This window comes from Onychomys torridus, chromosome 17 (genome assembly GCF_903995425.1).
Source record: "Onychomys torridus chromosome 17, mOncTor1.1, whole genome shotgun sequence".
In the NCBI taxonomy this organism is placed as follows: domain Eukaryota; kingdom Metazoa; phylum Chordata; class Mammalia; order Rodentia; family Cricetidae; genus Onychomys; species Onychomys torridus.
The window spans coordinates 19,854,328-19,873,948 of record NC_050459.1 but is presented as its reverse complement, the minus strand read 5'-3'; the positions used below and the strand labels follow the sequence as shown (position 1 = coordinate 19,873,948).

Genomic DNA, 19,621 nt, shown 5'->3' with positions numbered 1-19,621 from the left:
GCCCAGGTCTGTGCGTCCAGCAACTAACTCTTTTGTTCAACTAGTGCGTATTCATCGCTGGTAAACCAGGAAACAAACACTAAGCTGGGAGACTGGGATGTGAGAATCTTCTAGTCATTATGAAAGTTACATTCTAAACGTAGCGAGGGCTACTGAAAATCTGAAGCCACAGTTCCAGGGCAGCCTTTGCAATCTTTGCAAAACTTTTTTCTGAGAGAGAGAGAGAGAGAGAGAGAGAGAGAGAGAGAGAGAGAGAGAGAGAGACCTATAAAATATCTGCACTTGGAGAAGGAAGATTAGGAATTCAAGATCATTCCGAGCCTGCAGGCACTATAAGAAACAAACAGGGTCTCAGTATGTAGCCTTGGCTGTCCTGGAACTCACAGAGATGCACCTGCCTCTGTCTCCTGAGCTCTGGGATTTAAAGGGGTGTGCCACTACGCCCTTCTGTCTACTTTTTTTTTTTTTTCCCTTATGAGTTTGGAAAAGATTTCATTCTTCGGTCGGCAGAGGCAACGTGCACCTTTAGCGGTGAACACACTCCCTTATCTCTAAGCAAGACTCAGAAAGGGTGCACTACCCCGTCCCGAGTCACCCAGCTAGTTGGGGGTGAACGTGGTGGCAGGAGTTGAGTTCGCCCAGCTTCGCTTGCAGCCGGGGCGGGCGGGCGGGAGGTGGCTGCGGCCCCGCCCCGCGGGTGTCAGGCCCTTCCTCCCGGCGCCTGCCGCCGAGGTCACCCGTGGGCTGGCTGGGATGGGCGGCTCGCACTCCCAGGGTCGCGGCCCGGGGCCCGCGTGGGAGACGCCCCCGACAGCCGCGGACGCCGCGTGAGTCAGCGCAGGGCGCGGGGCGCGGGGCGCGGGGCGGGGGGACCCGGGGCAGGGCCGGACACCGGGCAGGCAGGGCCGGGGGGTGCTCGACGAGACCCGCGCCGGCCTGCGGGGTCCAGGGGTTGGGGATGTGGCGCTTGTGGCTCCCAAGAATTCCCTCTTGTTTGCGGCGCTGTTCACGATGACCTCATTGTAGCTGCAGGAAGCGAGCTTTGTTCCGGGACAGCGACAGCTGGGGACGCCAAGCACCGTCCGAGGGAACTCGGTGCGGGACGTGGTGAAAGTTGGGGAGAATGTGGGGAGAGGGGGAGTGCCGAGGAAGACTTGAGAGACTGGTCGGAGCCGTCCCAACTGTGTTAGGGAGTTAGTTGTGTGTGTGCTGGAGGTGACTCTTCAGGGGGATGGACGCTGTGGCATGGCAAGGCTTTTTTTTTCTTTCCTTTTTAAAATAATCTTTTCAATGCAAAACAGCCTCCTGATATCCAAATACTAAATACGTTAATTTTTTTTTTACCTCCTATTACTTAAAAAACTTTATTATTATTATTGCTTGTTTGCTGTTTATTTGTGTCAGGGCACACGTGTGGAGGCCAGCTCTCTTTCCTCTACCTGGGTCCCAGGAGTGGAACTCAAGGTCGTCATGTTTGGTAACAAATTTACCTGTTGAACCACCTGTCACCAGCTCTGTACCTCCATTTACATATGCGTACAAAGCTAAACGTATCTTGAGCAACTTGTGAATAAAAAGGATAGCTGAGATTTACCGAGCGTGTGGGATTTGGTTAAAAACCAATTTAATAATTGCTTTGTGCAATTTAATCTCCAAGAACACTGAATTGGTTTCTTGTACTGCCATTCTACGTAAATAAACCAAAGCACAGAGAAATCGAGTTAGTTGTCTAAGGTCACCTAGCTACAACGTATCGGACCCCAGGGTCTCTAACTTGAGAGTTCAAACCGCAGCTGCCTCTCACCTAAGAAAAGTGGGAAGAAACAGTCAGATTTTGAGTTCACTTAACAGAACACACACACCCCTTTTCATTTTCCTCGAATAAGGGAATCTGAATTGGCATTGCTTAATACAAAAGTATAAAATGTAAAGTTGACGTAACTTTTAAGAAACAAACATTCGGGGCTGTGGAGGTGGCTTAGCAGTTTAGAGCACTTGCTCTTACCAAGGACCTGAGTTCAGTTCCCAACACCACATGGTGGCTCAGACCATCCCACAACTCCAGTTCCGGGGGATCTGGCATCCTCTTCCGACTTCTCTGGGCACCAGGCACAAATGTGGCGCACATACATGCATACTGACAAAACAATCCTACACATAGAATAAAAATAATTAGCTGGGTGGTGGCGCACGCCTTTAATCCCAGCACTCGGGAGGCAGAGGCAGGTGGATCTCTGTGAGTTCAATGCCAGCCTGGTCCACAGAGGGAGTTCCAGGACAGCCAGGGTTACACAGAGAAACTCTGTCTTGAAAAAACAAATAAAAATAAAATAATTAAGTCAGGGCTGGGGAGGCTAGGGGTCTTTTTGTTATTTCTTAACTTTTCTATATCTCTTATCGTTTTTTAACCAAATGGTAGGAACAGCTTCATGGGCTATTCTGAGGTCGATAGAAGGTTGTCTGTATGTGAATCACAACCATTTTATCTGTGAACACACATCATTGATTCTTTCAGCCAAGGATGAAAACGAACTGATCTTTGTGGGTTGTGATTGATTGTAAAGGTTTACTGCATAGTTTGAAGGTAGAGGGTAGATTATTCACTGGCAGCATTTGGAAAAGTTAAGGTGCATGTGAGTTCAATTGCTGGGGTATTAAGTCATCAATTGTTCAATTGTCTAGTGTTTTGATTATCTATTTATCATATATATATAATCTCCTCCCCTGGAGGTTCTTCACTCTGTTTGGCAAAGCTTGCCTAAAATCAACCAATACAGACATCCTTGGTCTTTGCTTAGGTAGCACATGGGTTGTCATTCAGTGGTGGAATGCCTGCCTAGGCTCTGGGCTTCGTTCTCAGGACTGCGATTTTGATCTCATCAGGCTGTGCTCAGTGAGGCAGCCTCAGTGGATACACGGGATGCCAGTTAAAGACCTTAAGAAGCAGGGTGTGGTGGTACATGCCTTTAGTATCAGAGCTCAGAGGGAGGCAGATCTCTGAGTTGGAGGCCAGCCTGGTCTACAGAGCAAGTTCCAGGATAGCCAGGGCTACTCAGAAAAACCGTGTGTGTGTGTGTGTGTGTGTGTGTGTGTGTGTGTGTGTGTGTGTGTGTCTGTGTCTGTGTCTCTGTGTCTGTGTCTGTGTCTGTGTGTCTGTGTGTGTCTGTGTGTATGTAACGACTTTAGAAAGATGAAATTCCATTCCTGTAAAAGCAAAAAAATTTTTGCTTTTTACCCAAGCGCTACTAATCGGAGGCACATACCACAAGTCACTCCAGGGTCTAAGAGAGCGAGGACTCATTGTTCACATGGGTCCCTGCAGACTTCCTGCTGGGACATGTGGCTGCCCTGGATAACGTTGGCCTCAAGGAAGTGCCCCCTTGGACAGTGGCATTTTTGAAGTCTATTGTTCCTTTGGAAAAAAAAAATATATATATATATATGAAAGTCACATGGCTAATGCACTCACGGGCATTTTCTTTTGAGGGAGACATTGTCTTTGAGAATGTTCACAGTCTATTTCAGGAGAACTTAACTAGATACTCAAAGGAGCCGGAGAAAGCTTTTACAAGAACTCTGCTGAGGAATACAAAGCGGCGTCCAAGTGCATGGAAATAAATGTGTGATTTAAGTCCAACTCATCGGTGTTTAAAGGTTTAACCTTCTCTGAGCCCGGGGAAACAAATGGTTGACTTAAGTAAAAGTAGTTTCTTTCATTCATTCATTCATTCATTCATTCATTCATTCATTCCAGGAGGCTTTGAGGATTAAGAAAGCACAGCTGTGGGGCAGGCAGACTTGTGTTAGAATTACTCTTATGCTGCCCCCCACCCCATCCTCACCAGTGCTGGCATTACAGATGTTCACTGCCATGTCTGGTTTCACACAGTGCTGGAGATTGAACACGGAGCCTTGCGTTTGCGGCTCAGGCACTCTGTCAACTGAGCTGTATCACCAGTCCAGCAACCTCTTCACTTGTTCTTCAGCTCATTTCCAAGTTTTTCAGGAAGCAACGCTACCAAGAAGACAGGCCCACCTTGGGTATGTGGTAGTTCGGTGCACTGTTTGAAATCACTGTTTTCCTGGTCGATTGCTTTTGGTAATACAACTGACACCACCCCCACCCCCACCCCCCGACCGACCTACAGTTTCTAGGAACGTGGGTGATTTGGGGGAGTTTCAGAGAATGAGATAAAGCAGAGCCCATGATTTATAAATAATCACCTCGTTCTTATTTAGCTTGTCTGTCTGAAATATATGATACGCACAGGTTAAATTTCTGGACCAACCTTTGCATTCTGGATTTAGTGAATAATGGACTGGGTTAGCGGCCAATTGTGTGTGTGTGTGTGTGTGTGTGTGTGTCTGTGTGTGTGTGTGTGTGTGTGTGTAGACAGTGCTCAGAGGTCTTGAGTGATTTTGCCTATATCTTTCTGATCATATCAGCAAGATGCAGTACGTTTAATATTCTCTTGACTGTAAAGTCTCCAACAGTTAAGCTGAAGGGCGACCTCCTCCCGCCCTTCTCATCCTCCTCTTTTTTTTGTGGTGGTTCCGGGAATTAAATTTAGAGCCCTGTGCATGACAGGCAATCACTCTGACTGAGCCTCATCCCCAGTCCCCCTTTCTCTCCCTCCATTTCTCTCTCTCTCCCTCCATTTCTCTCTCTCTCCCTCCATTTCTCTCTCTCTCCCTCCCTCCATATTTCTCTCTCTCTCTCTCTCTCTCTCTCTCTCTCTCTCTCTCTCTCTCTCTCCACTTTGACACAAGCTCTTACACTGCTGACCAGGTTGGCCTTGAATATGTGATCGTTCTGCTCCAGCCTTCCAAGTACCTGGGATTTTAGGAGCGTGCTCAAGGCCAATGTCTGAAGTATCTCTTGATAGAAAAGTCATTGTGGAGCAGGTAGATGTCCCTGACAGAAAGAGGGGGTGTTGGCCTTGAACTTTGGAACTCAGAAACTTGGTTCACAATATGCACACTTATTCTGAATCCCACTGGTTTCAGACTCTTAGTGTTGTTCATCATCTTCTCGCTAGATACTTTGTATTGACAAAAACATGCTGGTTCAGCCATGGGGCAGTGGCGCACACCTTTGATCCCAGCACTCAGGAGGGAGAGGCCGGTGGATCTCTGTGAGGTCTAGGCCAGTCTGGCTTACATAGCAATTCCAGGCCAGCCAGACCTATGCGATGGGAGCCTGTCTCAAATCACAAACAAAAAACAACTATAATTAAAAACATGTTAATTCCAAGCCAGGCATGGTGTGCACACTATAATCCTAACACTTGGAAGGAAAGACTGGAATTCGAATGAGGTCTTGTCTCAAAATGAATAAATAAATAAAAGCCTCATCAGTTTTCAATTACTACAGAAGTTTTAAAAATGCCTATGTAAAGTTTAGTGTAGAATTAAAGAGAGATTTAGAGAAAGTTGTAGGAAAAGGCACAGAAAAATTAGCTGCATAAAGACAAGTTAATGAGTTCAAGGCCAGCCTGGACTACAGAATGAGTTCCAGGAAAGGCGCAAAGCTACACAGAGAAACCCTGTTTTGAAAAACAAACAAACAAGCAAAAAGACAAGTTAAAAGAATTATAATATTTAACTTGGAGAAATGGCCTGAGAAATGTAGAAATATATAATTTTAGGAGATGGCTTGTTCTGTCTCTAGCAAAGCTCACTGAAAGGGAAATGGACTGAAGTTCAGGACAAGGGAATTACTGGTGTGTGTGTGTGTGTGTGTGCATGTAGTGTAAGTGTGTGTGTGTATATGTGTGTGTGTGTGTGTAGTGGAGATATCTCTTCTGTGTGTGTGTGAGTGTGTGTGAGTGTGTGTGGTGGGGATATCTCTTCTGTGTGAGTGTGTGTGTGAGAGAGACTGTGAGTGTGTGTGTGAAAGTGTGTGTGTGTATGAGAGTGTGTGTGTGAGTGTGTGTGTGTGTGAGTGTGTGTGTGTGGTGGGGATATCTCTTCTGTGTGTGTGTGTGAGTGTGTGTGTGTGTGGTGGGGATATCTATTCTGTGTGAGTGTGTGTGTGTGTGGGGGGGGGGGGGATACCTCTTCTGTGTGTGAGGGATGGAAGTAGTCCTATTCAGTGAGGAAGAAGGCGCTGTCTCTGCTAGTCTTTACAGGATAAGATACACACCCTCAGGACAGCTCCTGAGAAGGTGTGCAGGTAAAGCTTAGTCCCACTAACTTCCCCTTTGGGGCTGGTGGACAGCACCCCATCTTGCCCATCCCACGGCAGCAGCACCCCATTTTCCCCATTCCACTACAGCACCCCATCTTCCCCATCCCATGACAGCAGCACCCCATCTTCCCCATCCCACGACAGCACCCCATCTTCCCCATCCCACAGCAGCACCCCATCTTCCCTCATCCCACAGCAGCACCCCATCTTCCCTCATCCCACAGCAGCACCCCATCTTCCCCATCCCATGACAGCTGCACCCCATATTCCCCTCATCCCACGACAGCAGCACCCCATCTTCCCCATCCCACGCCCTTTCCTAGCTGCCACATACTTTAAGGTTAAACACCCAGAAACACAAGGAAGAAGATGGTAATAAAAAGGGCCCAGCTGCCGGATTGTCCCTAGTCTGAGCTGGTGAGGTGCTGGCATGGGCTGTGGCGTGAGAAAGTCGTTAACTGAGGCTGGACATGTACTGTACCCTTTGTGTGGGTCTGCCTTGTGAGGAAGCTCCCTCCAGCCATGGGGTGGGGTATGCTTTTTTTATTTTTCTGGTTTTCACACTACGATCAGGATTGATACTAAAATTCACAATTTTAACCATTCATGTGTGTGTGGGGGTGTGTGTGGTGTACATATGTGCGCATGATGGTATATACACATGGACACTTTTACTGCACTTACTGAATGATGATTCCCCATTGTTTCTCCCCTAGCTCCTGGTAACCTTTGGCCTGTTTTGTTTGTTTTGTTTCGTTTTTGGTTTATATCTGCCTGTCCTGGGTCCATCATACAAATAGATCATGTAGTATTATTCCTGTGTCTGGCTTGTTTCACTTAGCATAATATTTTCAGAGCTATTCATGTTGTAGTTTGTATCAGAATGAATAAAATGTGGCTCAGTGTGTACTCTGTGCACCGTGTGTGTGTGTGTGTGTGTGTGTGTGTGTGTGTGTGTGTGTGAGAGAGAGAGAGAGAACGAGAACTTTTTTGGGGGGGTTTTCGAGACACGGTTTCTCTGTGTAGTTTTGAGCCTTTCCTGGAACTTGCTCTGGAGACCAGGCTGGTCTTGAACTCATAGAGATCAGCCTGCCTCTGCCTCCCGAGTGCTGGGATTAAAGACGTGCACCACCACTGCCCAGCTAGTTTGTGACATTTTGTTCTTCATTCATCTGTGGGTGGACATGTGAGTTGACTCCTCATTTTAACTACTGTGATGATTCTGCTTTGAGCATCAGAACACAAGTGAGCCCCTGCTTTAGACTGTTTGGGCTCTGTACTTAGGAGAAGAGTGACTGAGTGATTCTGTTTGATTTTCTTGAAGGTTCCCAAAGTGGCCACACCGTTATACACTCTCACCAACAAGGCATGGGGGTTCCAGTCTCTCCTTGTCCTTACCATTTGGTTATGAGTTTATTTTTCATTTCTTTCTTTTTTTTTTTCCCCAGGAGACAGGGTTTCTCTATAGCTTTGGAGCCTGTCCTGGACTAGCTCTGTAGACTAGGCTGGCCTCGAACTCACAGAGATCCACCTGCCTCTGCCTCCCGAGTGCTGGGATTACAGGCATGCGCCACCACCGTCCGGCTTCATTCCTTTTTTTAAAAGTATGTAAGTATCCTGCTTGCCTGTACGTGTCTGCATGTGTGTGCGAGGTAGTCAGATCCCTTGGCGCTGAAGTTACAGGTGGTTGTGAGTCACGTGGGTGCTAGAAATTGAACCTGGGTCCTCTGTGTGGACGGCAAATGTTCTTAACTACCGGGCCATTTGTAATGGCCATCCTAATAGGTGTGAAGGAGTATTGAATTTGATTTCTGTTTGCATTTCCTTGGTATGACTAATAATGGCATTAGTTATCTAATTATTAGTTACCATGGTAACCTGACAAAAGCAACCTAGAGAAGGAGGTTCTGGCTCAGAGGGTGATGCTACAGTCCGTCATGGCAGGGAAGGCTTGGTAATAGAGGTGTGAGGCTGCTGGTCCCACGGCATCCGCAGTCAGGAAGTCAGAGCAGTGACTGCTTCTGCTCAACTCAGTTTCTCCTTTTTCTTCAATCCAGGACCGCCCCCAAGGGTTGGTCATCACACTCAACCTAATCTAGATAATATCTCACAGATGTGACTAGAGATTTGTTCCTGTGGTGCTTCTAAATGCCACCAAATTAATAATAACCAGGATTACCGACCACAGGGACCACAGAGCTGGCTCAGCAGTTCAGAGCATGCTTGCTCTTCCAGAGGTCCTGGGTTCGATTCCCAGGCACCAAATGATGGCTCACAACTGCCTGTCATTCCAATTCTGGGAGATCTCACACACTCTCCTACCCATGTGGGCACCAGATGTCATACTTGCAAGTATAACGCTCATACACATAAAACTTAATTAAAATAAATCTAAAAAAAATATTACCCTGGGGGCTAGAGAGATGGCTCAAAGCTTAAGGACACCGGCTGCTCCTCCAGAGGTCCTGAGTTCAATTCCCAGCAACCACATGGTGGCTCACAACCATCTGTAATGAGATCTGGCGCCCTCTTCTGGTATGCAGGCACACATTCAGACAGAACACTGTACATAATAAATACATCTTTTAAAAAAAATTACCCATTACAGTCCTGATCCAAAACCCTTGTGCTTAGTTAAGGTATGTGGTTAGTCAAGTCTGTAAACTGCTTTCTACTGCCTACATTTGTTAAGCTTTGAAGGAAGGTCTTTCCTCCCTTCCTCCCTCCCTTCCTCCCTCCCTCCCTCCCTCCCTTCTTTCCTTCCTTCCTTCCTTCCTCTCTTTCTTTCTTCCTTCCTTCCTTCCTTCCTTCCTTCCTTCCTTCCTTCCTTCCTTCCTTTTTTTTTTAAAGACAGAATTTCTCTGTGTAACAGCTCTGGCTGTCCTGGAACTTGCTTTGTAGCCAGACTAGCCTCGAGCTCACAGAGATCCTCTTGCCTCTGGAATTAAAGACATGTGCCACCACCGCCTGGAGGTGACATATTTCTTAAAGTATACTTTGTGTTGCTTTACAGAAAAGTTGATATAGAGAGCTGGAGCTCCCTGTTTGCCACATGGCTTTCCCTGTTAGTAATGTACACATAATATGTGTTTTAGTATGGTCCATTTGTGACACTAATGAGTCAATATTGATACATTATAATTAACCCAAACCCATACTTTAGGCAGATTTCCATAATTTTTACTATCCAGAATACCACAATATAAATTCAGTAGTCATGATTATTTATTTATTTATGAGTGCTAGAGAGATAGCTCAGCGGTTAAGAGCACTGGCTGCTCTTCCAGAGGACCCGGGTTCAATACCCAGCACCCACATTGGCGGCTCACACCTGTCTGTAACTCCAGTTCCAGGGGATCTGACACCCTCACACAGACATACATGTAGGCAAAACACAAATGCACATAAAATAAAAATGAAATATTTATTTATTTATTCACCTATCTATTATATTAGACAGTGTCTCGTTATGTAGCTGTTTATGGCCTGGAACTAGCTGTGTAGACCAAGCTAACCTCAAACTCACAGAGATCTACCTCCTTCTGCCTAGAGAGTGCTGGGATTAAAGGCGTCCACCACTTACAGCTATGATTATTACTTTTTAAAATGTGCATTGGTGTTTCGCCTGCATGTATGCCTGTGTGAGGGTGTTGGATCTTGGAGTTACAGACAGTAGTGAGCTGCCATGTGGGTGCTGGGAACTGAACCCAGGTCCTTTAGAAGAGCAGCCAGGGCTCCTAACTTCTGAAACATCTCTCCAGCCTAGCAATGATTATTTTTAATATAAATCAACCTGTGATGTTGTCTTTTATAATGCTTTCTTCAGCTTTTCTGTCCTTTGCTATAGGATGAGATAGCTTGTTTTTCTTCTCATTGTTGTATGGCTCCCTCTTCCTCATAATGAACCATTTATTCTATCTGAGACTCCTGAGTCAATGGGAAATAAGGCTCTTACAATCCCCGCCCCCCCAGATAGCTAATCAGGTCCAGTGTGGTGACTATGATCCCAACACTTGAGAAATGGAGGCAGGCACTGAGGGTGGTATCACATACTGTTAATTCCAGTGCTGGGAAGGCAGAGGCAGGCAGAATTCCAGGACAGTTAAAGCTACATAGTGAGACCCTATGTTTAAAAAAAAAACAACGACCCACCCCCCCAAAAAAAGAAAAAGAAAAAAATAGAGTTAGGGGGATATCAAGATAGCCTAGGCTTGATGAAATCATTTCTGTGTGTCTAACTATTGAGGTGGTTTGAAAGAAAACGGCCCCCTTAGGCCCATAGGGAGTGGCACTATTAGGAAGTATATATGTAGCCTTGTTAGAGGAAGTGTGTCACTGGGGGTGAGCTTTAAGGTTTCAAATGCTCAAGCCAAGCCCAGTCTCTCTCTCTCTCTCTCTCTCTCTCTCTCTCTCTCTCTCTCTCTCTCTCTCTCTTCCTGCTGCCTGAGGATCCAGATGTAGAACTCTCAGCTCCTTCTCCAGCACCATGTCTACCTGCATGACCCCATGCTTCCCACCATGCTGATAATGGACTGAACCTCTGAACTGTAAGCCAGCCCCAATTAAATGCTTTCCTTTATAAGAGTTGCTGTGGTCATGGTGTCTCTTCACAGCAATAGAAACCCTAAGAGAAGTATAAAGTGTTGAATGACCCTTTCTTGTCCCACTTTCCACCTCCCCCCTTTTTTAATTTTCAGACAGTGTCTTGCTACACAACCTGGGTTAGTTTTGAACTCAGGATCCTCTTGCATCCATCTCCCATGTGCTGGCGATCACAGGTGTGTGCCACCATACCCAGCCTATAACACCATTATAAAGTTCATTGATATAGCCGGTCTTTCCTTTTCTTTTTCCCTTTATGGGCTTTTTCTTCCTGCCTCCTACACTGAGGATGAGAACACATTCATTGTTTCGTCTTTGGTCAGCAGATGTTAATTGGCTGCTCTCTTTTTGGCCGAGCACTGTGAACATTATGTTCCTCATGTGAAATCACACACACCCAGGGAAGCCTTTCTCAATATAGAGTCTGACTGTTCCTCTGCGCTATTGAGGTGGGAGTGAGAACGGGGGAGGTAACCTTGAGGATGGGAGAGGACAGGGCACCTCAAAGAGACGGACGTTCACCGTGGGACCTTTCTTGTGGATACTACACCAACCGGATCCATCTCAACGATGTAGCTTCCTCTTCAGCAATAGTCACGGTGCTTTTGCTGCTCTTTGCTCACCCACGGGCTTGTCGACCCGTGCCTTTTCCACAGACTTGGCTTGCTTTTTCAGATACAAGGTGCAGCAGGTCCCCATAAGGAAAGGCAAACAGTAAATCATCATGCCCTCTCCCTTTATCTTCTTCTCTTTTGCACACAAGACTTGGTATCTATGGAGACTTCTACCAATGGGAGTCCTAGCCTTTGACATTTACTCAGAAGTCTCGCTGGTAACGGTACCGTGAATATAATTTTTAAAGGTGTTTTTGGTTTATCTATAGTACAGTTTCCCCTTGATCGGTCTTATGTTAGCTCTGCTGCAAAGTGTTACCAATAACGATTGTAGACAAAGACTTTTAGCTTGCTTAAACTTGGGAATTGTCTTAGTCTGTTTTCTGTTATCATAACACAATATCTGAGACTGGCGAATTGCCGGGGGTGGGGAGGGTGGGGCAGAACATATTCAGCTCACAGTTCTAAAGAGTGGGAAGTTCAAGATTAAGCTGTGTCCGCTCAGGTCTTTCTTAGGCACTCTGCGGAGTCCCAGTGAGCACAGGAAAGCTGACATCACACCACACAAGGAGTGTGGACCAGAGACAGACCCACACCAGCTCTGGTAATAGGCTCGTTCCCAAGAAGACTCAGTTACTAGTGCATGGATCCAGGAATGGCTCTGTCCTCGTGACCCAGTCCCACCATCCATCACCCCCACCTCGTACTGCTTCACAGTAAAGATTAAACGTCAACACGTGTTCTGCTGGGAGCAGCCAAACCATAGCAGGAGTGTTTTGGAGAACCCATAGAGTTGTGTCTATTTTCTGAGTGCAGGATGGTCCTGTGTCTGAAGAGACTCATCCATCCATTTTTCTACTGCACATTTCTGGAAAAGTCTGATGGTGCCTCCTAGCACGGGTCAAGGTGAGAGCTCCCAGGACTCTGGCAAAGGCTCTGTCATATACAACAATAGCTCTGAAGCAAGTACAATCGTCTCCATTTTACACATAAAGAAACTGAGGCCTGGAGAAAGTTCATCAACTAGGTCCCAGAGTCGTCAGCGGGGAACCTGGGATTCAGGTGTGGAGAACCTGACTGAACCGGAAGCTGAACCGGAAACAAAGGACCAGGTGTCTGTAGTGGTGGCTCATTTAACCAGCTGAGGGCCTGGCTATCTCCTAGGAAGATGTGTTTATGGCTTTTCCCCTACTGCTAATGTAGTGTCGGGAAAGGAAATCTTTGAGAAAATGTTGTCCAACCTGTTCTCTAGATACATCCCTAATTGCCTCACATTTACACAGCAGAAGAAATGCCTCTTGTGGGTTTCTTTGAAAAAAAATTTTTTTTTGTTTGTTTGTGGGTCTTGCTTTTCTAACAAGTGCAAAACGTTTTATGTTTCGATGACTACGTGAAAACTGTTCTTAAACAGAGGTTTGAGGAAGCCAAGTGAGAGAGGTCTGGGCAAGATAGGAAAGTGAGAGGCGGTTGCAGTCTTTCTAAGATACCCTGTCCACTGACCACAGAAGACTCGAGTCCCTCCAACTGCCATTTATTTTGAGACACGCTGACTGCATAGTTCCTGGCTGTCCTGGAACTCACTCTGTAGACCAGGCTGGCTTCATACTCACAGAGATCCTCCTGCCTCTGCCTCCCGAGTGCTGGGACTAAAGGTGTGCGTGGTGATGACTGACAGTGAGCCCTTCTTTTTCATCAAATTCAACCGTTTACTGAAACTGGCCGTGATGGTGCATTCCTTTAATCCCAGCACCTGGGAACCAGAGACAGGTGAGTCTCTGTGAGTTTGAGGCCAGCCTGGTCTACACAGCAAAGGCCAGCCAGGGGTAAATAAACTAATAACAAAAAATAGTTTACTTAGCATGCACAGGCTTCGGAGTAGATCCCCAACAACACACCAAAACCAAAACAAATACATATTTTTTTCCTGAAGTTTTCTACTTCATGTATGCAAAGCCATGTACGTTAGCCTCTGTCACTATAACAAAATTACTTGAGACAATCCATTCATAAAGAGAAAAGGCTTATTCTCACAGTTCTGGAGGTTCTAGCCCATAGCTCTGGGCTGGTAGAGAGGTATAGCATCATGGCGCCAGTGTGTGGCTGGGATTTACATTCCACAAACTCCCACCAAGCCCTGCCCAATAAAGACTCCAGGACTTTCCAGGGGTGTCTTCTTGTTGGCCAAGCCTGTAGCCCACTGACCTTTTAGGGGACAGTCAGCATCCAAGCTTAGTAGTATAGCACCTAAGAAATGTCCAGTGGCCCAGAGCAATAACACCAGGGAACACAAATTCTAATTGTCAGGGGTCACGTGGACAAGTTGATACCGGAAATGGAGGCTGGTGTGTTCTCTTGAGGACAAGCTTAGAACTAGGAGATGTGCCCACATTTTGGGAACATATAGCAGTAATAGGGAAGAGAGTGGGCATGTCTGAGTGTGGGCTGTGAGACCCTGTGCAGCAGCCTGGAGTGGGTCCCTCATCCTGTCTAACGCTTTCCTACCTCTTGCCAGAGAAGGCGCTGTTCTCCAGACCTGCCACCAGGGGGAGCCAGCCACCGTTCACTTAGTGTTTCCTATAGGTTGGCCTGGGGTGAGCAGACTGGACCGCTGTCTGCGCCCATGGGTGAGACAACAGGGATACGCATTCAGACACTAAGATGTAGTCCACGAAAGACAAAAGAAAACAGGACGAGGAACTGAAGATTTTGATGCTTCCTTTCCTTCTGACCAGGATCCTGCCTCTCTTTTCTTTAGCCCCGGATCTCACGGTTCAGAGAGATTTTGTTGCTGTTGTTGTTTCTGGAAGTCAGGAATCTTTCTTTGTGTCCCTCACGACGTGTGCAAGTGGTATTCTGTTCATTCACTGCCGGAAGTGCAGTGTGAACACCTTTGTCGGAGGCAGAAGGGATTCGTGGAGGCTTGTGTGTATTTATAGATGTGCACATTTAAAGATGTTCTCGTGGAAAGTGGATTGACTGTCTGACAGCAGTTTGGGGTGCCCCCTGTTCTCAGCAACTCGGTCTAGCCTGTGAAGGTTTCATTCACAGAGGTGGAGAGAGTGTTGCATCCCCAGTCTTCACCAAGAAGGAGGAGTGTGTTCCCAGAGTCCCAGGTACCCAGGGTTGAAGAAGGAGGATAGTCTAGGCATTCAAGACCAGCACAGGCAACATACTAAGACCCCACCTAAAAGAAAGAGATTGTTGATTTTCAGATCTGTGACATCCTCTTGGCTGGCTCATCCAACATTTTAAAAATACATTTTTTAGTTTATCCTTTTTTGGGGGGGTACATTTCCTCTGTGTAGCCCTGGCTGTCCTGGAACCCTCTGTGTAAACCACACTGACTTCGAACTCAGAGATCTGCCTGCCTCTCTGCCTCCTGAATGCTGGTTAAAAGTGTACGCCACTACCACTGCCCACCCAACTTGAGCTTTTCTTTTGGCCTGGTTTATAGTTGTTTGTTTTTTTCTTTTCTTTCTTTCTTTCTTTTTTCTTTTTTTTTTTTTTTTTTTTGGTTTTTCGAGACAGTTTTTCTCTGTGTATCTCTGGCTATCCTGGAACTCACTCTGTAGACCAGGCTGGCCTCGAACTCACAAAGATCTGCCCACCTCTGCCTCCTGAGTGCTGGGATTGTTTTTTTTCTTTTAAGTAAATGTTATTTTCTTGCCCTTGGTAATTGTCTACTTTCATTCCATGCTCCTACACCAACCAGGTCCAGTGTGCTTGAGGAGTGTGTTTATGGTGTGTGTGTGAGTGGTACTTGGGGTGTTGGAGAGTGTCCTGTGTGTGACTTTGTGGGGATGTTTATTTGTGTAAGAGCTTGGAAAACATGTGACTCTATGGTGTGTGTGTGTGTGTGTGTGTGTGTGTGTGTGTGTGTGTGTGTGTTGTGACTGAATGAGAGAGATATGTGTGTATGTATGACTGTGTGTAACTCTGTGGTGTTATGTGTACATGAGACTGTTCATGTATATGTATGCAGTGTGTTTAAGGCATATTGTGTATCTGTGATTCTGTGATACTATGTGAGGAGTGTGTGTGTGTGTGTGTGTGTGTGTTCACATGCCCTGTACTGCCAGCCCTGACTTTCTCATAAAGCCTCCAGAGAGCAGTGACAGTTTCACGTGTAGAGATGTCAGACCTGTCAAGCTGCAGAGCCCTGTTGGGCCTGTCTGGTTGCTGTATGAATATTCTAGGTGACGGTATCCGCGAGTACTTTACAGTCAGAGAGGAATTTTCTGAAGTCCCTCCCCAAGGGCAAAAGCTTCCCTGTCTTCTGAAGGTGGTAAGGATTTCAGCTCACATTTCTCCTGCTGCGCCACTGGACATCCCCCCCACCCCCCCTGTGTGCCCCCCCTTCCTCCCTCTCAGCTAGTCTCAGCTAGGCTGTTCCCCCTCACACACTGGCAAACCCCCTGTGGAAGCTGAATCACGGTGCTTCCTTTTTTGGTCATAGCCGAGTTTCTTCTACTTTTGGAGCCTTGAGTTATGTGAAATGAATCAGTCCTTCGCTGTCTAAATGTCTGCCTCCCACTTCAGCTTCGGAACAAATAAGCAGCTCCCCCGGGGTGCCCTGTCCACCCCGAAAGCCGCTTGATGGGAGATTTTGAATGGTTGACTTGTTAATTATAAAGTGTGAGTGCAGATGATAAAATGATTCTGCATATCTTGCTCGTGGGGGATAAAAATCAGCATTTTAATGACAGCAAAGAAAAACTCCAGCAAAGAAGAAAGAATTAGGAGAATTCTTTAAGTTTGGTCCTTTTATTGATTGGTAGGGAGAGTTAATTCTGGGAACCACTGAGGCGGCATTTGGTCACACAGATGTACCAGGAGCTGTGGAATGAGGCTGAGGAATGGTTCACACCATCTGCGTATGTATTTCTGGCACCCACCAACCTGGGAAATGTCTCTACCAGTGGTTATTATAGAGGTTTAATTCAACATCTAACATAAAGGGATTAAAGAAATTCAGAGCCCAGGGACTGATGGAAACCCCACTTTGTGGGCTAATTCAGCGCGGAGTCGGGGTTCTGCATATAAAGCCCCAAAGACAGCTCTTTCCGTGGGATCCTTGCTGGGTAGGTACCCTGCCTCCATCTCAGTGAGGCCATTTCTCCTATGAGGGTACAGGTGGGCAGCTTTTAGCACATTTCCCATGCTGGGAATGCTGATTTGCTCTTGAATCCTGCCACAGAGCCCTGGATTGGGTCTACTGAACAAATGTGGGAAGGCTGCTGAGGGGCCGGCGTTGGGTAGGTTTGGGTCCCACATGCTTGCTGGGTCAAATACTCTTTTGGGGCATAGGACTAAAGAGATGTGGTAGGGAAGAATTATGACTCAAGTCTGAATCACTTGAATTACTTTTACACACGGAGCTGGAGCTGGGGTTGGACCCGGGGCAGGCAAGCCATAAGCCGCGAGTTCCAGAGCCAATGTGGATTGTGGATGGAGGAAATGGTGTCATGGAGACAGAATCAGAGCTGCCTCTCATAGCTGGCCTCTGTCTGCTGAGCCTTTGGGGGTCTGTGATGCTGTGGACTTGTGAGTTTTACTGAGGTGATAAAATGCTGTGGGTGAAAGGAAGTAGCCAACGATGTGGTATCTGTAAACACCAGGCTGAGCACCAAAGTATTGAACTTGGTGTGATACAGCTTTAGGCTCTGGTTTAGACGTAGGAGACACGTGTCTCGGTGAGAGTACAGCTTTCCAGATGGTGCCAGGGACAGGGACAAAACACAGAAAAGAGGTGGGCGGTGGTGGCGCACGACTGTAATCCCAGCACTCCGGAGGCAGAGGCAGGTGGATCTCTGTGAGTTCGAGGCCAGCCTGGTCTACAAAGCAAGTTCCAGGAAAGGTGCAAAGCTACACAGAGAAACCCTGTCTTGAAAAACAAAAAACAACAACAACAAACACACACACACACACACAGAGAGAGAGAGAGAGAGAGAGAGAGAGAGAGAGAGAGAGAGAGAGAGAGAGAGGAGGAAAGGAGATTCAGATCTATTGTCCCAAACAAAAATAAACTCAAAATGTGTCAGAAGCCTTCATGTATGTGAAAGGCTAAAACAGGAAACTGGAGGAAACTTGAAACTCTTTGGGATAGAGGCCTGAGCAAAGACTTTCTGAAAAGGAGATTTCAGCCCCCAGGAAATGACCCCCAAGAGTTGAGAAATGAAATACGTGAGTGTAGAGGCGTCTACACAGCAGTCATTGAACAGATAACAAATTGGGAGGAACTCTTTACTAATTACAGGCCAGATAGGAGATTAATATGTAAAAGCTATGAAGAACACCCTCCCCAAATTAAATACAAACCCTAAATCATCTAATCCATAAATAGCCAGTGAACGGAGGCAGTTCTCAAAGGAAGAAAACACAAATGGCCAATAAACATTTGAAAAACTGTTCAGCCTCCTTAGCTTTCAGGGAGATGGGAATTAGACTACACTGACATCCCATCCCTTTAAAATCAGAATGGCTGTCATCAGGTAAACAAGTGTCAGGGCTGGTGAGGATGAGGGGGGAGGAAAGATCTTACTCCCTGCAGGAGTTGACTTGTGCAGCTGCTATGGAAATTAGTCGGCCCTCGAGAAAAAGACAACAGAACTACTGGACAGCTACCATGTGACTTGCCGCTGGGTATGTCCCTGAAGGAGTCTAAGTCAGCATTCTACAGAGATGCTTGCACACCTGTATTTGTTGCTGGAGCCAGCCTTTCCATCCACAGAGGAATGGTTGAAAAAGGCACAGTATGTACATATGCACAACAGAACTTTATTCAGTGGTAAAGAAGAATGAATTATGAAAGGCGGGAAAGTGTATGTTATTACGTTAAGTGAAATAAAGTAGACTCAGACATGTGCCATCTTCTCTGACATGTGGAATCTAGACCTAAATATATATATGTATAAGTACGTCTATATTTATATGGGAAAGTAAAAGGGAAGCTGAGCGAAGTGGTGCATTCCTGTAATCCTAGCACTCGAGAGACAGAGGCAGGAAGAGGGTTGCAAGTTCCAGGACAGCCAGGGCTACACAATGAGACATTGTCTCAAAACAACAAGGAGTGGGGTGTAGCAAGGGAACTGTGAGAAGGGAGAGAAACATCCAAAAGAGAGGGGAGGGGAACAGGGAGGTAGTGGAAAGAACGGATCCAGGAAGCAGTGGGGGGCACTGGTGTAGAAAGAGGATCAGGAAGTGGAGTCCAAGAAGGAAAGTTGAGGTATAAATAAAAGTGAAAGACATATAATGATATCATGTATGAAAAATGTCATGACGAAAGCCATTTCTTTGTATGTGGAAAAAATATAAAATAAAGAAGAATGTCACTTTGCAGTTACCCAGAGAAAACATGGAATCCTCACTTTCAAATGGGAGCATTCCTTTGCCAGTGGGTCCAAACTACACCCAAAAAGGAGAGAGGAAAAGGGGGAGGGAGGGCGAGAGGTGGGGTGTGTGTGGGGGAATGAATAACATAACAGAGAAAACCAAAAGGTAGTTCTGAATAAGCAAACACCTCTCCTGAGGGCTTGTCAGAGCTCAGATGGTGGGGCCACCCCAGGCTTACCGCTCCAGAGTGACATTTGCATTTCTAACGTCCTGGGGGCCGCTGATCCAAAGATCACAACTTAGCACCACAGATTTAAGGCGAAGGAGTTATTTATACCCTCCATTTTCAAAAACAGGAGAAAGTAGGCAAGAAGGAGAGAGGTGACAGGGAAGACAGGCAGAGGGAGGGGAGAAAGGAAGACAGGGTGGTCCAGTAAGTGCATCACAATGCTCAGCTGTATAAATAATTGTATTCATGTTTGGGCAGTGGTGGCGCTCTGTGAGTTCGAGGCCAGCCACAGCTGTTACACAGAGAAACCCTGCCTCGGAAAACCACAAATAAATAAATAAATGAATCAAATAAGAGCATTTGTATGGGCAAATCATCTCTACACATTTGCAAAGATTTAAAAGATTAATGGATCTCTGGCTAAAGTGTGAGGAAAAGACTATCTCATATACTGCCACTTAAAAATGTGCATTAGTATTGTTACTGGAGTCCTTGGCCATACAGCACCTCTCTTCAGAGAGTCCCAATAGTTGGATCCAGCTATTTACCCAGAAATGGAAAGAGTAACGTCAAAAGACAGAAGACTTTAATCTCCATGGCTGTGTCTTACTTTCCTGTTGTTGTGATAAGACATCATGCCCAAGACAACTTATA

At 46.3% G+C, this 19,621-nt stretch overlaps 1 protein-coding gene across 2 annotated transcripts in view; it reads left to right on the top strand.

Moving 5' to 3' along the window:
• The first annotated feature begins 720 nt into the window (after nucleotides 1-720).
• Tacc1 (transforming acidic coiled-coil containing protein 1) overlaps nucleotides 721-19,621 on the top strand; it is a 97,342-nt gene continuing 78,441 nt past the window's right edge. For both annotated transcript variants that reach the window (XM_036209261.1, XM_036209258.1), the window contains exon 1: nucleotides 721-827. In XM_036209261.1, the coding sequence (XP_036065154.1) occupies nucleotides 754-827 (74 nt within the window). In that variant the 5' untranslated portion in view covers nucleotides 721-753. The remainder of the gene's footprint in view (nucleotides 828-19,621) is intronic.